At 46.5% G+C, this 16,724-nt stretch overlaps 1 protein-coding gene across 1 annotated transcript in view; it reads left to right on the top strand.

The window, feature by feature from the left end:
• The window catches only part of FBP2 (fructose-bisphosphatase 2), a gene marked incomplete at both ends in the record, with an annotated part of 34,134 nt that extends 17,705 nt beyond the window's left edge, over window positions 1-16,429 (top strand). Inside the window, 3 exons of the mRNA XM_082842311.1 lie at window positions 8,065-8,202; window positions 12,848-12,967; window positions 16,235-16,429. Coding sequence (XP_082698437.1) covers window positions 8,065-8,202; window positions 12,848-12,967; window positions 16,235-16,429 — 453 coding nt within the window. The remainder of the gene's footprint in view (window positions 1-8,064; window positions 8,203-12,847; window positions 12,968-16,234) is intronic.
• Between the last annotated feature and the right edge of the window lie 295 nt (window positions 16,430-16,724).

The following is a 16,724-nucleotide window of genomic DNA, read 5'->3' as shown; positions in this document are numbered from 1 at the left end:
TGTGGAGCACAGGCTCCGGACGCGCAGACTCAGCGGCCATGGCTCACGGGCCCAGCCGCTCCGCAGCATGTGGGATCTTCCCGGACCAGGGCATGAACCCGTGTCCCCTGCATCGGCAGGTGGACTCTCAACCACTGCACCACCAGGGAAGCCCTCAAATAATTTTGATCAAAGTCCATTTCAAAATTTCCAGTATTCTGTGAAGCAAAAGCTATTGTTCAGTATTTCAACTTAATTTGAAATTACAAATGTTTATTGAGCATCTAGTGTGTCCCCAAATACCATTCTAGGCAGTGGAGGGAGATAATGCACTGATCAAACAAACATTTTAGACAAACATTTCAGGATTTTACATGCTGGTGCATGTGAAACCGCACAACTCAGATTGGGACTTGAACTGTCTTTTAATTGAGATCACACACCTGGTCTCAGGTCTCAGGTTCTTTATGTCTCATCGCAGAAAGAATTCAGTGAGAGACAAAGTGATATGTGAGAAGTGGATTTACTTAGAGAGATACACATTCCATGCACAGAATCTGCCTCAAAGGGCGAGAATGGCCACAGGACATGGGGTTGTCTTGGAAAGTGAGAGTGGCCAAAGCAGAAACATATTCCACAGACAGAGTGTGGGCCATCTCAGAAGGCAAGAGGCCCGGAAATATGGGGTGGTTAGCTTTTTATGGGCTAAGTAATTTCATAGGCTAACGAGTGGGAGGGTTATTCCAACTATTTTGGGGAAGGGGCAGAAATTTCCAGGAATTGGGCCACTGCCCACTTTTTGGCCTTTTATGGTCATCCTTGGAACTGTTATGGTGCTGGTAGGTGTGTCATTTAGCATATGCTGGTGTATTACACTGAGCGTATATAGGAGGCTGAAGGTCCACTGGAAGTCAAGTCTTCTGCCATCTTGAGCCTAATTGATTCTAACCAGTTTCTGTTGTGTCCTCAATGGCTCTGTCATTCTCTTAAAGGTTGTGCCCTGCCCCCTTCTTTCCTGTTTCACATGTGAGTGGAGGGAAGGGGGTTACCAATTTCACAACAGTTAAACTAAACTTTATAGTATGGAAATATGGTATCTTTTATTTTTTAAAATTTTTATTTATTTATTATTTTTTTAAAAAACTAAACTTTAGAGTATGGAAATCTGGTATCTTTTATTTTTTTAATATTTATTTATTATTTTTAAAAATTATTTATTTATTTAATTTTGGCTGCGTTGGGTCTTCGTTGCTGCACGCGGGCTTTCTCTAGTTGTGGTGAGCGGGGGCTGCTCTTTGTTGCGGTGCGTGGGCTTCTCATTGCTGTGGCTTCTCTTGTTGCGGAGCATGGGCTCTAGGCGCACAGGCTTCAGTAGTTGTGGCGCACAGGCTTCAGTAGTTTTGTCACGCAGGCTCAGTAGTTGTGGCTTGCAGGCTCTAGAGTGCAGGCTTAGTAGTTGTGGTGCACGGGCTTAGTTGCTCCGCGGCATGTGGGATCTTCCTGGACCAGGGCTTGAACCCGTGTCCCCTTGCATTGGCAGGCAGATTCTTAACCACTGCACCACCAGGGAAGTCCATCTGGTACATTTTAAAGTCTAAATTTTTCACATATAAACCCATCAGAGCAAAACGCATTGCTGTGTCGGTTTACTGATGCTCTAATTTCTCCTTATTTTCATAGAAGCAGGAATCTGTAGTTCACAAATAATGTTACTGAGCCCAAGCTTGTTCTGCTTGCCGCATGACAGCCAATAAATTTGGAGACAAGGTGTTGAGGCAAGGAATAGCGACTTTATTTGGAAAGCCGGCAGACCGAGAAGATGGCAGGTTAGGGTCCCCAAAAAACCATCTTACTGGGGTCTGGATGCTAGTTTCATTTATACAACAGAGACTGGGAGGAGGTGAGGAAGTGAAGAGGCCATTAGTTTTGCCTGTCTTGGCCAACATTGGGAGGTGATGTGTTAATTTCTTCTTTTGTGCAGCCATTCACAGGTGGTCAGGGTCAGATTATCTCCCTGTGAGCTAAGCAAAGGCACTTTAGTTTAACATTCAGGCACAGGGTAAGGGTTCCCTGTGGCAGGCCATTATGTATGATTATAATAACAAAAGCAACAAAAATCAAAGGTTAAAGTCAAAGAAACAGATCAACATGGAGTCTGATTTAGCTCTTCCCTGCTACAATAATACTCTCAGAATAGTAGCTGACAGTTAGACAGTGCTTATTAAGTGGTGGATAGGTATCTGTTCTAAGCAACTTGCATATATTAATGCATTTAAGCCTCACAGCAGCCCTGTGAGGCTAGGTCCTACTATTATTCTCATTTTCAGACGAGGAAAGTGAGGCACAGAGAGGGTAAGTAACTTGCCCAAGGTCATGCTAGTAGCAGTGGAGCCAAGAGTCACACTCAGGCTGTGACAATTGTGATTTATAAGAAAAAAACAAATTTGATCATTCAGATTGAAACAGGAGGGAAGGGGGCAGGGCACGACCTTTGAAAGAATGACATAGCCCGAGGACATGACTTAAACTGATTAGAACCAAATGGGTCCAAGATGGCGGACAAGTCGACTTCCACTAGACCTTGAGCCTCAGTATATGCTCACTGTAACACATCAGCAAGCTAAATGACACATCCACAGGTGCCATGACAGTTCCAAGACTGACCTTAAGGATCAAAAAGTGGGCGGTGGCCCAATTCCTGGAAATCCCGCCCCTTCCTGAAATAGCTGGAATACTCCTCCCACTCATTAGCCTATGAAATTACCCACCCCTATAAAAACTGACAGCCCCACACCCTGGTGCCTTTCTCACCTTCTGAGATGGCCTACACTCTGTCTGTGGAGTGTGTTTCTCTCTAAATAAATCCACTTCTTACCTATCACTTTGTCACTCACTGAATTCTTTCTGCAGTGAGACATCAAGAACATGAGCTTCATTAAGTCCTGAAACCAGGTGTGGGATCTCGGTTGGAAGACTGGGTTTTGGCCAGGTTTGAGTCCTAGCAGTGTGGGTTCAAGTCCCAATCTGGGTTTAGGCTGTGTTCGAGTTCTGGCACAGGGGTTCAAGGTCCAATCTGAGGTGCACGGTTTCAAGATGACCAAAATATATTCCTCATATATTTGTTATTCATCCATGGTTCCTGGCTCACAGCTCCCAAAACCCTTGGAATTTCCTAATTGCTGAGAGTGCTAAAGGGATCTTTTGTTATGGTAATGAGGTGACTTTTGGAAGCCTCCTAAAGATGGGGGCTGGTTTCCAATGGACCCAACCACGTGATTAGAGGGTTGGGACTTTCAATCTCACCCCCTGGCCTCTGAGGAGGGGAAAGGGACTGGAGGTTGAATCAATTGCAAACGATTTAATCAATCATGCCTATAATGCCTGTATAATGAAGCCTCCATAAAAACCCAAAGGACTGGGTTCAGAGAGCTTCTGGGTTGAGACTGAGGAGAGTGGTGAGCCTGGAGAGGGCAGTGCAGCTCTTCACCACTTCCCTGGGCATCTCTTCCATCTGGCTGTTCCTGAGTTATAGACTTTTATAAGAAACCAGTAATCTAGTAAGTAAAATGCTTCTTTGAGTTCTGGGAGCCACTGTAGCAAATTAACTGCCCCGAGAAAGAGGTCCTTGATGCAAAAATCTTGGCTTTCCTGTGTACTGATGATGAACAGAAATATGGAGACAGAGTTGTGGAGAAGAAAGAAAGCTTTATTTCTTTGCCAGGCAAAGAGGGAACACAGTAGGCTAGTGCCTCAAGAACTGTGCCCCCCACCCTGGGGAATAGGGAGAGGTCTTATAGTCTGGGCTCATGGTCAGAGGTATGTGATAAGGATCAAGGCAGTAACAGTCTTGCATTCTTTCTTCTGTAAAGTTTCAAAAGGGTGGGGGTGCTGACAAGATTAGGGTTGTGCAGGGTCTCAGGTGGTCAGGTCTCCTAATCTTGATGAGCTTCTCTGGTCCCTTTTATCTTACCTTAGGTGGTTTCACGGCTGCTCCTCTCTTAATTAGCAACTATTCGAATCTGCCCTTTGGAACTCGGGGAAAGTCATGGAGGCTGGAGTCTTGCCTGCAAGAAATGGGGGACAGAAAGGCCTCTATGCCTGGGAGCCCCACAGGGCCCTGCTTGGTTTCATCCTGGGAACCTCTGATTTATGGCCGGTCAGAATTATAGGTGACAACCTGGGTTTGGAACTGGCGTCTGAAGTGTCCCCACTTTGGGAGAGGGCAGACTTCTAGGACTGAACCCTTCACTTGTAGAATTTGATGCTGTCTCTGTGTAGATAGTGTCAGAATTGAGTTGAATTTCAGACACGCTGCTGGTGTCCGAGAATTGCTTGGTTGAATGGTTGCAGGAAGGGGAACCCCTTCCAGGGCCCGAGAATGGGCTCTTGTCTAACATTTGGAAATGAATTGTCCAAGGAGACACGTGCTGACAAAGCCAGAGACTATTGGGAAGGAGCGCCCAGGCGGAGAGCAGCAGGGGAAGGGAGCCCAGGAGAACTGCTCTGCCTCGTGGCTCACAGTCTTGGGTTTTATGGTAATGGGATTAGTTTCGGGGTTGTCTCTGACCCATCATTCTGACTGAGGGTCCTTCCTGGTGGTGCCTGCATCGCTCAGCCAAGAAGGATTCTGGGAGGTTGGTAGGATATATATATGGACTGGGATCTCCTCTCTCCTTTCGACCTTTACCGAATTCTTCCGGTTGGCGGTAGCTTATTAGTTCCATGTTCCTTACCAGGACCTCCTGTTGTAAGATAACTCATGCAAGTGGTTACTATGGTACCTGACCAGGGCGGGCGGTTTCTGTCAGTGGTTCCCTTAACAGTATGGGTGGGACTCCTCCCCTACCCACCCCCCCAACACACACACATAAACACACATAAACGCACACACAGAGGAAGTGGCCTTGGCACACCAATTCACAGGCAGTTTTGTGCTTAACTATCATACCAGACAGTTTTGAATAAACTCTCTTGATTACAAGCAAAATATCTCCAAGAACATTCTGAAGTGGTTCTAAGGGTAGTAGGGAGGTGCCTTTGGCTCAGGGGGCCAGCGGAAGGATTCTAGAGACACAGCTCATGCTTTGCACCTTCGGTCACGATAGGGGGGCCCAGTCTGGATACAGGTAGGGCAGACAGTTTGATTACACATCAGAAAGAAGAGACGAACCATAGCATGCTCTCTGCTGAGCTCTCTTTATTAGCCTGAAAACCCTTCGGATCACATCGCCCTACTACAAAGGACACTTGAGCAAGGACGCAGTGTATGAAGCTGAGGACCAGTTTGAAAGGTTGACTTCAAGTTGAAGCAGCTTATGGCAATTGTCACAGGTAGAAAACCATAGAGGGTGGCCAGCAGTTTACTCAGGCAGGGCCTCACAGGCCAGAGTTCCTTGGTGGGGCAACTAAGAGCCTGCCTGATCTGTGAGTTTGCATTTGTCAGAGCACACATTTTGTTCAAGCACGGAGAGACCGCCTCACGTTAACCAAACTCTCAACTGTGGTATAAGCCACAATGACAAGGCATTTGTTTACAAATAGCAGATATCATTTCTGGGTGACAAGGATGTGGTGCCTGATAATCAGGTACCCTCTTCTCAAAGCTGTGGGAGGCCCTTTTTGGGTTTTTTTTTGCAGCACGTGGGCCTCTCACTGCTGTGGCCTCTCCCGTTGCGGAGCACAGGCTCCGGACACGCAGGCCCAGCGGCCATGGCTCACGGGCCCAGCTGCTCCGCGGCATGTGGGATCTTCCTAGACCAGGGCACGAACCCGTGTCCCCTGCATCGGCAGGCGGACTCTCAACCACTGCGCCACCAGGGAAGCCCTGTGGGAGGCCTTTTTAATATTCAGTGGGTGCCAGTGATCACACAGTCAGAAAAAGGCATTTATTTTCCAGGTTAGAGTAAGGCTCCACCGCCAGTTCCTCCATCCCACAATAGGGAACAACTCTCCAGGGGCCTGAGTGTCTACACCCACAGCCCCTGGGGTGGATAAATAAGAGAAGACATTATTTAGACAACAGTATCTGTCTTTGATCTTTGCTGATAAACAAAAAGAAAAGGATCCTGGCTAAACTAAGTAAAGGACTTACTGTATTAATGGGAAAGCTCAGGCCCCAGGCTAGAGATGGGCAGGTCTGGGAAGCGGGATTCACAGGAACGGTCCCACAGGACAGCCTGTCTGGTCTGGACACCACCCCTGATGCTGTGTCTCTCCTCAGGTTTCAAATGCCAGGAAGGGGTATGTAATTTGTTAAGCTCAGTCAGTTGCCTGACCTTGGGCTAGAGGAGGCCCAGCTTAGAGTCTTCTTAGACTGGCCTCCAATGAGAAAAGTTAATTATTCAAAGGAAGTTCGGGTACTTTTAGGACGTGGAACTCCATGCTGAGCTGCTCCAAAGCAACAAATGTCCAGAGTAAGTGATTAAAGCTCACGATCCAGAGACCATCAAGTCCTTCCCCGCAACATAAGAAGCTGGTTTACTAGCAAGGGAGAAGGCACTCTGGAGGAACCGGGAGGCATCGTGCTAAGAGGGGGCTGGCTTGGGCTTATTATAGCACTTGGGGTTTTGCTTGATGATTCTAAGGAGTATTTGAGAAAGAGAGGGTCAGTTCTGGACTGGGTGTTGTCTAGATGTGGGTACAATGATTGATGGTGTATCTCAGTTTGTATGTAGGAGGTGGGAAGTTTAAAGTGAGGGTAGAGATTCAGTGGTAAAGAAGCACTCGTCCCTCACATGTGGCAGAAGAGAGGCGTGTTGAGTTGTTTTTGCATTTGAGTATCCTCATCATTGTCTTATTTCAGACACGGTCAGTGTGGACTTGTCTCTTTGTGGGAGTGTTGTAGACGTTCATTCGGAGCCTTCTAGCTGCGAGCTGTCATCATGGGGGATTTTTATTTTCTCAGTCTTCAAAGTTTAATCAAAACTGTTTAGATTTCCAGGGTCTGATTTTCTTCCTAGTGACTTAGAGAGACATCCAGCCTTTCAAAGTGAATCTGCAGCTAGCTAATTACATTCCTAGAGATGAGACTGTCAGCACTCTAATTCTGAGGATTTAAAAATCATTTATCGGGCTTCCCTGGTGGCGCAGTGGTTGAGAGTCCGCCTGCCGATGCAGGGGACACGGGTTCGTGCCCCTGTCTGGGAAGATCCCACATGCCACGGAGCGGCTGGGCCCGTGAGCCATGGCCGCTGAGCCTGCGCGTCTGGAGCCTGTGCTCCGCAACGGAAGAGGCCGCAGCAGTGAGAGGCCCGCGTACTGCAAAAAAAAAAAAAACAAAAAAAAAACATTTATCAACTGTTCCTCATGCTGAGCGAATACAGTTTCTGACTGAAGGGATTTCTCTTTACCCATATAAGAGTAGTTGGGATACAAGGAACTTTGAATGGTTTCCAACATTGAGTCGTTAAGATAAACAAAATAACTGGGCGCTTCCCTGGCGGTCCAGTGGTTAAGACTCCACGCTTCCGATGCAGGGAGCACAGGTTCGATCCCTGGTTGGGGAACTAAGATCCCACGTGCCTCACCATGCGCCCGCCCCCCCCCCCCCCAAGAAAAAGCTGAACTGAACGTGGAAGAGGATGGCAAAAACATTATAGGAAATACAGGATAAATAAGTTAAAGAAAAATAACTGGACCACAAATTAGTGGTCTAACTGCATCCCCCACTTTCATGACAAATCCCATTTGAGTAACTCTTTCCTCTCATTGTTGATGGCCCAAATCTTCCTGAAAACATTAGGAATTAACCGGGGGTGAGAACTTGGGGGATAAATACAGCTAGGTTCTTTACAAATGAGTAACCTAGCTACGGTGAAAGTTACAAAGGAAATTTTCCCTCTTTTTCCTTTGAATTATTTTTTCTTGTTATATCACTGCTTGAGCTGCCTGTGCAGGTTCCGTATTGTCACTGTTCTTTATACAACTCATCAAAACATCACTGGGCAGGCTGCAGAGGACCCGGCAAACCCCAGGGTTCTTTTAGCAGACCCACATCTTCTACTGTTCTCTGGTTGTCGGTGTGTGCTGTTGGCTTCTGTTTCCTGGTACCTCTCTTCTTCCTGGTGTTTCTTTTCACCTTTCTAGGCTCTTGGTGAATTTGTCCTGGTGGAAAAAGACGTCAAGATTAAAAACAAAGGAAAGATTTACAGCCTCAATGAGGGCTATGCCAAGTACTTTGACGCCGCCACTACAGAATATGTGCAGAAAAAGAAATTTCCCGAGGTGAGTGAAGAAAGCTAAGGTAGAAGCAGGGGGAATGCTGTCTCAGTGGGTTCCTGTTTTGGGGATGGCTGTCGGGGCCTGGCTGAAAGAGGTTGATGCCCCTGTTTATGGCTCCGGACCGTATGAGAATGGCAAACTCTGACTTTCTTCGTAAGCAATCAAAGTCTTTCATAGCTAAAATTTACGTAGTATAGATAATACTCTCCAGGTCAGTTTTTCCAGGAGAAATTGTCTATGAAGAAGGGAGAGACCAATATTTCAAAATCCAGGGTTTCAGGTCAGAGCATCTTCCCTGTCATGTTTTGCTCAGCTACCACCTGTGCTGATTCTGGTCACTTAATTGTATTTAGGTGGAATAATTACATTTAAAAGTACCATTCATATGCTGTAATATCAGGGCCTGGTGTTTCCTCCAAGTTTTAGGAAGGTCTTTGGCTCTCAGTGTGATCACCAAGTCCTGGATTCATGTGGCTATTAATATAGCCCAAACCGGGCTTCCCTGGTGGCACAGTGGTTGAGAGTCCGCCTGCCGATGCAGGGGACACGGGTTCGTGCCCCGGTCCGGGAGGATCCCACATGCTGCGGAGCGGCTGCGCCCGTGAGCCATGGCTGCTGAGCCTGCGCATCCGGAGCCTGTGCTCTGCAACGGGAGAGGCCACAGCAGTGAGAGGCCCGCGTACCGCAAAAAAAGAACAAAACAAACAAACAAACAAACAAACAAAAAATATAGCCCAAACAATCCAGTATGTATGTCTGCCGTACAAAGAGCGCTTTTAAGACAGGTGTGGGAAGGAGTCAGAGCATTTTCAGATCAAGAATGTGAAGTCTGACCTACACTGGAAGTGGCTGGGAAAGCAGTGGTGTGATGTGCCAGCCTGGCTGTCCCGGGAAGCCCTTCACGAGCTCCAGGGCGAAAAAGCTCAGGATTCCAGAGGGTGCAGAGCAGTTAGTCAACAGGGTGCTGGGACCTGCCTCTGCTGCCTCAAACGGAAGCTTTAGAGAGTTTTCTTCTTTCTCTGTTCTGTTTGTTCTTTAAGCAAAATTCTTAGAAGTGCAGTCTCCTGTACCTCTCCTTTGCTGTCATGCACAAACCTGTTAGACATCTTAAGGGCAGAGGTAACAGGATATGAATTGTGAGGTTGATAAAGTCAAAATTATTTACAAGTTCCCAGTCTTGGAGATGATTTCACGGTGGTTCCCATTCTAAACTAAAATGTGCCTCTTCTAGAACCCATAAAGGAAGACACATATTTTACCACTGAAAAACCAAACTCGTATGAAAAAAAACCCACAAATTTTTTTTTTTTTTTGCGGTACGTGGGCCTCTCACTGTTCTGTCCTCTCCCGTTGCGGAGCACAGGCTCCGGATGCGCAGGCTCAGCGGCCACGGCTCACGGGCCCAGCTGCTCCGCGGCATGTGGGATCTTCCCGGACCGGGGCACGAACCCGTGTCCCCTGCATCGGCAGGCGGACTCTCAACCACTGCGCCACCAGGGAACCCCCCTCTCCTGTACTTTTGCCCTCGGGAAGCCCCTCTCGAGTGTGAGCAGGCACTGCTCCTCCCACACCTCATTCTTCCTGAGGCCATTGCTTCCCTGCAGGATCTTTGTGTTCCGGCTGCCATTCTCCCACACACCGCACCCCTGAGAGATGGGAAGTGGTCCAGGCACTTTTCCTTACCCTCCGCCATTGTGGAAGGAGCAGTCCTCCTTTGCTGTTTGTCTCCTGACAGTAGCAGCTTCTCCTATCCCTGACCGCACTCTTCTATTAGTCATGATAATAGTAGCTAGTGTATACTGTGTCAGACACTGTTCCTAGTGCTTGTTGTGTACTAACTCATTCAATTATCCAACAGACTACAAGATAAGTGTTAATACCACAGTCCCCATTTTACATATGGGGAAATTGAGGCCCTGAACTGTCAAGTAATGTTACCGAGTTCAAGCTCTTCTTGCTTGCTGCATGGCAATAGAGGCCAATAGAGAGATGAGTTACTGCAGCAAAAAATAGCGACTTTATTGGGAAAGCCAGCAGACCAAGGAGATGGTGGACTAGTGTCCCAAAGAACCACCTTACCTGAGTTAGAATTCAGGCTTCTTTTATACTAAAAGGGAAGGGGGTGTGGTTGGTTGTTGCAGACTTCTTGGTGTCAGAATCCTTTGTTCTTGCAGCTGTCAACATAGGTCAAGTCAGGATGTTCCTGTAAATCTACAGCAAGACAAATGTTATTCTCTGTTCTGCAACTTTTTATCTCTATATGAATGGAAAAGTGACCTTTGAAGGTCAGAGCCTTGAGAACGGGCCATCCTGTATATTTCAGCCTAGAGGCAGCATTCTTAATTTGTAGCAAAAGCAATAGAATACAAAGGTTAAAGTAAAATAAACAGATCCAATATGGAGTCAGATTTGTTCTTCCTTATTCAGTAACTTGAGTAAAGATGACCTTATTTAACTGGTACAGCCAGGATTAAAATCTAAGCCTTCTGTTGTGCAACAGATCTCTAGGGCTTTTTTTCATCTTGTAAAGCTGGAATTCTACATCCATTGAACAACAATTCCCCATTTCCTCCTCCCCTCCCCCATCCCTAGTAACCACATTCTCCTATGTGTTTCTATGTGCTGGATTACTTTAGATACCTCAGGTAAGTGGAATCATGTAGTGTTTGTCTTTTTGTGACTGGCTCATTTCACTTAGCATAATGTCCTCAAGGTTCATCCACGTTGTAACAAGTGACAGGATTTCCTTCGTTTTCAAGTCTGAATAATATTCCACTGTGTGTATATACCACATTTTCTTATCCACCTATCTGTCAATGGACACTCAGGTTGCTTCCACTTCTTGGCTATTGTGAATAATGCTGCAGTGAACATGGGTATGGAGAATCTCTTTGAGATTCTATTTCCTAGTTTTTTAGGATAAATACCCAGAAGTTGGAAGGATGTTTCCTTTTTTTTTTTTTTTAAAGTTTTTCTTTCCTGTCATTCCCTCTTTAACCCTCTTTGCTCCATTGTCTGCCCTTTATAATCCTCTTTTATCTGTGTTGCCAAATCCAGCGTCATGTTTCCACCTTATGTTACCTGACCTTTCCATGGCATTTAGGGCTGTTTACCCCTTCCTTGGTCTTGTGTCTGGTTTTACGTCCACCTTCCTAATCATCTTCTTAGCCTCTTTTACTGGCTTCCACACTTCTGCCTGCCCTTCAAGCTTGGTACAGGACTTTATTCCAAACAAGCCTCTCAGCTCACACTTGGTATCCTGCCAGGGTGAACTCATCCAGTCTCTTCTGATGGAATTCAGATCTGCTTGCTCCTCAGACACCTAGAACTCCACATGTCCAACTCTGACCCTCCTATCCCCCACCCCCCACTAAACATACACCCCCAATTCTGCTCCTTCCTGGTTCTTCTTCTCTTGATCCATACTGCCTCAACCATCCTGCTCATTCCCAACAACATTCGGGGAATGAGTCGAGAGGATTACCTCTTTCTTATGCCCATGTCTAATCATTCACTTGCTGTTATCAACTCTATTTCCTAAATATCTCTCATTCCTATGGCCATTGGTCTAATTCAGACCTGTGTTCTTTTATCTACTGAGAAGTCTCTTAATTGGCATCTGAAGGTGTTTTATATACTTAATATCATTATGTGAATAAAATGGAGGAGGCAAAACCTCCCATGTAATTCTTAAGGTAACAACCTGAGTAGTGCTTTCAAGAAATCTCACGTAAATGAGATTCAGTAGGTATTTTCCCAGCACGTACTTTTTGCCTCACACCAGGCTGGGCTCAGGGAATGCCAAGATCAAGCAGGAAGTCTTTTCCCCAAGGGCGTCACAGACTGATGGAGGGGCTTCTGAATATAAATGCTTATGAAATCAATGCATTTTATTATGGCTGATGCCACACGAAACACTGGATATCTGCCCTGAGGAAGTTTGGTGTTTCCCTGCACTGTCAGAGAATTATTAGATTAGACACAGAAGTCTCAGATGGGTCGCTGAATGAGGAAAAGCAAACCTGCCCAAACCATTTCATCAGATAGTCGTGCCTTACCTGACATGCCCTACTTGAGGGAAATGATGAACTTTGTTTTTTTCAGAACAAATATTCTTTTCATTACATGACTAATGAAATTGAGGTTTATAAGGAAGTTGTTGTATTTCTTTGCATGATTTCTAAGGCTCCTTAAAATAATTTTGCCAGTGAATAAACACTGCTTACACTAAGTGCAAAAGTTGTCATGGTTCAAGGGAATCTGGTTTTCAGAAAGCTGAGAAGTGCTCTGAACTCTGGGGGCCAAGGAGGAGATTCAAGGAACAGCCAAACAGTTGGCGTTTGTCTGTACTTCCTTTTTCTTTCTTTAAAAAATAATTTTTTTTTACTTGTTAGCTTCTGTCTTAGGACACGTGTTGTCTCTCACTTTAAGTAGTCCAACATTTAATGAGTCCAATCACTAGTTGAGGTTTGGGGGCTCCGAATGAATGGAATGCTCAGTTATATAATATTTTCAATTCCTAAGCTAGTGGGTGGAAGAAGGAGGCCCTGGAATGCAGAGGTCGCACCAGCTGGATGTGTGACCTGAAGCAGGTGCTGAGTAATTGCTAAGCTCACTGCATCTTGTCTCTTTCCTCTCTGCCTTCTAGGATGGCAGTGCTCCCTATGGGGCCAGGTATGTGGGCTCCATGGTGGCTGACGTGCACCGCACCCTGGTCTATGGAGGGATCTTCCTGTACCCAGCGAACCAGAAAAATCCGAAGGGCAAGGTAACTCTCCTTCGTCTGCTGGCTGAACCCGTTCAGGGAACCAGTCAGAATTCGCTTTCTCATCATGCCTGCTTTTTGGCTACTGCCCTGTCCTTGGCATGTCTGTCTGCGAGTGGGCAGGTGGAAGAGAAATGAAGTCTCTATCCCATTAGTGAATTCTGAGGCTGTGGTAGGAGGTGTGGAGAAGGAGGTGGCTGAAGTTGTTGTTATTGGTGATCGTCACTGGCCTTCACTTCCGTGGGCCTCACGCCCCTCAATTCACTGTGAGTCAGCTGTGTTCATCTCCCACTTTCCCACTGCTGTGTCTATCTTTTAGCTTCATCAGCAACTGATTTTGCATCATAGACCCTTTGGAGAATTTAATGAAACTTATGGACCCACTTCCCAGAAGAAAATTACACGTAAACATACACATTACATATGTTTTCAGGGGGTTCACGATGATCTGAGGTCTACCCAAAAATTCCATAGAGAGTTCCCAAAGTCCAGACTAAGCAGTTCTGCTCAGAACTCATTCAATATTTCTGGAAAGGTAGCTCCTGGAAGGTCTCCCTGCAACTTTATGATCCCAGTGCGTCTGTTTTGAATAGACACCGCCATGGCAAGGTGCCTGATTTTTAGCCAGTCACAGAATCATAGGTGGGTAGACAAATCCAGACAAAGCCCTGTCGTATTCTCTGACACACTAACAAGTAGCCACATGTATATACGTCTCTCAGCACGGGCGACCTGAATTATTGGAATGCCAGATTCAAAGCCACGGTAAGAAATCTTAACACAGCACATGAGACCAGAGAGGAGTTTTTAATATGCAGATTGGTATGTCAGACATCTTTTTTCACGTGAGCGTTTAGCTCACCTATATTAGCTGGTTGAACTAAGAGCCACAGATAAATCTGCACAAAAGGTGCTGGAGGAAAGAAAAGTGTTACGGAGTATTAAGTGAGATAGAGTAGAAGATGTGGAAATTCTTTTTTGGCCGCGCCGCGCGGCATGCAGCATCTTAGTTCCTCGACCAGTGATTGAACCCACGTCCCCTGCAGTGGAAGCGTGGAGTCTTAACCACTGCACCACCAGGGAAGTCCCCTACTTTTTTTTTTTTTTTGGGGGTACGCGGGCCTCTCCCTGTTGTGGCCTCTCCCGTTGCGGAGCACAGGCTCCGGACGCGCAGGCTCAGCGGCCATGGCTCACGGGGCCCAGCCGCTCCGCGGCAGGTGGGATCTTCCCGGACCGGGGCACGAACCCGTGTCCCCTGCATTGGCAGGCGGACTCTCAACTACTGCGCCACCAGGCGAGCCCCACTATTTTTTTTTTTTTTAATGTGGATATTCTTAAGTAGAACCGCTCTTGTCACGTACGCATTTCCAACGGGCAGAACATTAAGACTAATTATTACTAATTATTAAGATGATTTAAAATGAGTCTTAAAATATCCACATATAATTACAAAAACATTTCCATAAGCATGTATAATTGCATATATAGATCTATATTCATAGCACCACATTGAAAGTATCATTGGTTTCTGACCTCCCTGTTTTAGCTCTCAAGGTCTCTGTGACCACATCTGTGTGTGGGGGTGCGTGGTTGGGTTCTCCTCCTATGTGCGCTTGTCTCTGTAGAGCAGTGTAGATTTTAATCGTGGAAAAAAAATAGATTGCATGGCCTGCAGGTCAAGGTACCATGAAGATCCGGACATTGTGTTTTAAGATGCGTTTACTACAACAATGGCATTTTAAGGTCAGAACAGACCTTGCCTCCGAGACAAGCTTTATGCAAGAATGCTGTGCTTATTTGTTTATTTGTTTACTTATTTATTTATTGTATCTGAGTCAACATGATACAAACAAAAGCATGGTATGCTTTTTTCCCAAAATGGCAACAAATGCCCTCTACAGTCTTAATTTACTTTCTCCTCGATGCGTGGCTCTCCAACCCAGATTGGAGATATTTTGTTCCTCTCTTTGAAATAACAATAATTTAAAAATCAGCACAAGATATAGCTATTTTCTCCAAGTAGTTTTAACAAACGCATTTCAAGAAAAGAATGGAAAGAAAAAGGCTGCACAGAGCTAGATCAACCACTTTGAAAGCTCATTGCAGAAAAGGAGAAAATTTTTTTAACTACAGATTTTGTACCTATGGAGGAAGGAAGGAGAAGATAGTATGATACTGAGTCAGAGCGTGCAGCTAGAATGTCACCTTGAATCTAATGTGATGTGTGTGTGTGTCCGCTGTGGGTCAGGGGATGGGGAGGGAGTCAGAACATAATGACAGAAGTAGACCCAGAAAGGACATTCAGTCAGCCCATTTCAAGTCAATTCACCATATTCTAACTGGACACAGGACAGACACCCGCTAGTTCTCACAGTGCCTTTTAGAAAGGCATTTCTTTCTCAGAACAGGCTCGGCCCTGGACACATGTACCTGGCCTGGCAAACAAAGGTGCAGGCTGATTTCCCCCACCCCCATTTCTGCCCTCCACTGGGAGCCCCTGTGCAATGTACACGGTAGCCTTGTTTGGACACTCTCTACATGTCAGGCAGTACTAGGAATGGAGATGCCACAAAGACCAACCTGGCAGACCCCTCCCCTGCCCTCAAGGGAGGGCGTCCAATGAGGAAGGCAGATGTTAAACAAACTTCAGAGTCTGGACTGTTATGAAAGGGGAAGTACAGGATTCTGTGGGAGAGCATGCAATGAGAGAGTTAACTAACTTAGTCTAAGGGGCCAAAAGGAAAGGCCATTTAAACACCAGCAAACTGTTCGGCCAAGTCGACACTTGAGATGTTCCTCCCCACGATGCCGGACACTGTGGTTATCCTGAGAGACTGGCCAGCACTCCCGAGGTGACCTTCCGATCCCATCCAAGCTAGACCCTTGACTGGCCATAAGGCCTGGCATATAGAGGCTCCTAACCGGGCCCCGCAGAATCAGTTGACCTCACTGCGGAACCAGAGAGAAATGAGTACCTAGATCTCATACTCCCAAGTGAGAAGGCCAAGCTTTCATAAGCATAAAGGTCACAAGACAGGTAGATGTCGACCAGAGGTGTCCCCAAAGGCATATGTGGTAAGCATCAGCTGAGGCACCCAGCCTCCTGGAGAGTGCAGGGCTGGGGCAGCCAGCTCCGCTGAGATGCGCAAATGCACTCGCACTAATGAGACAGCGGTTGAGTAATTGGAATTCCTCGTGGAGCTTTAGGGGCGTGGCTTGGGAATTTTGACAACTTGCAACACTTGTCCACCTGACTCTGTTCCTCCGCAGCTCCGGCTCTTGTATGAGTGCAATCCTGTGGCCTACATCATCGAGCAGGCAGGAGGCATGGCGACCACAGGCACCCAGCCTGTGCTGGACGTGAAGCCTGAGGCCATTCACCAACGAGTCCCCCTCATTCTAGGGTCCCCGGATGATGTGCAGGAATATCTCACCTGTGTACAGAAAAACCAGGCAGGCAGGTAGTGAGTCTGACCCCTCAAGCCCTCTTCTCCTTGTGTGGTACCTTGTTAAGGACCCTAGGTGAATGATCGGTGAGTGAATGCTGGTGATGAGAAACGAAAGGCAAGCCCACCAAATCACACCCAGAGGAGCAGAAGCCAAGGGCTCACGATAAGCCTAGAAGCCAGAGGCGCGTCTGTGGCCAGTGTCAAGGGCTAAAAATAAAACCCACGTGTGAAAAGAACAACTTTGATTTGTCTTCTGTCATGAACAGTGGCAAATAGGGTTGTGATTCTATCCGCCCAAGTAATCAGCAGCT

Source organism: Leucopleurus acutus (genome assembly GCF_964270905.1).
Source record: "Leucopleurus acutus genome assembly, chromosome: 7".
Classification (NCBI taxonomy): Eukaryota; Metazoa; Chordata; class Mammalia; order Artiodactyla; family Delphinidae; genus Leucopleurus; species Leucopleurus acutus.
Note: the sequence above shows the minus strand (reverse complement) of the source record. Positions and strands in the feature narration are given on the sequence as shown.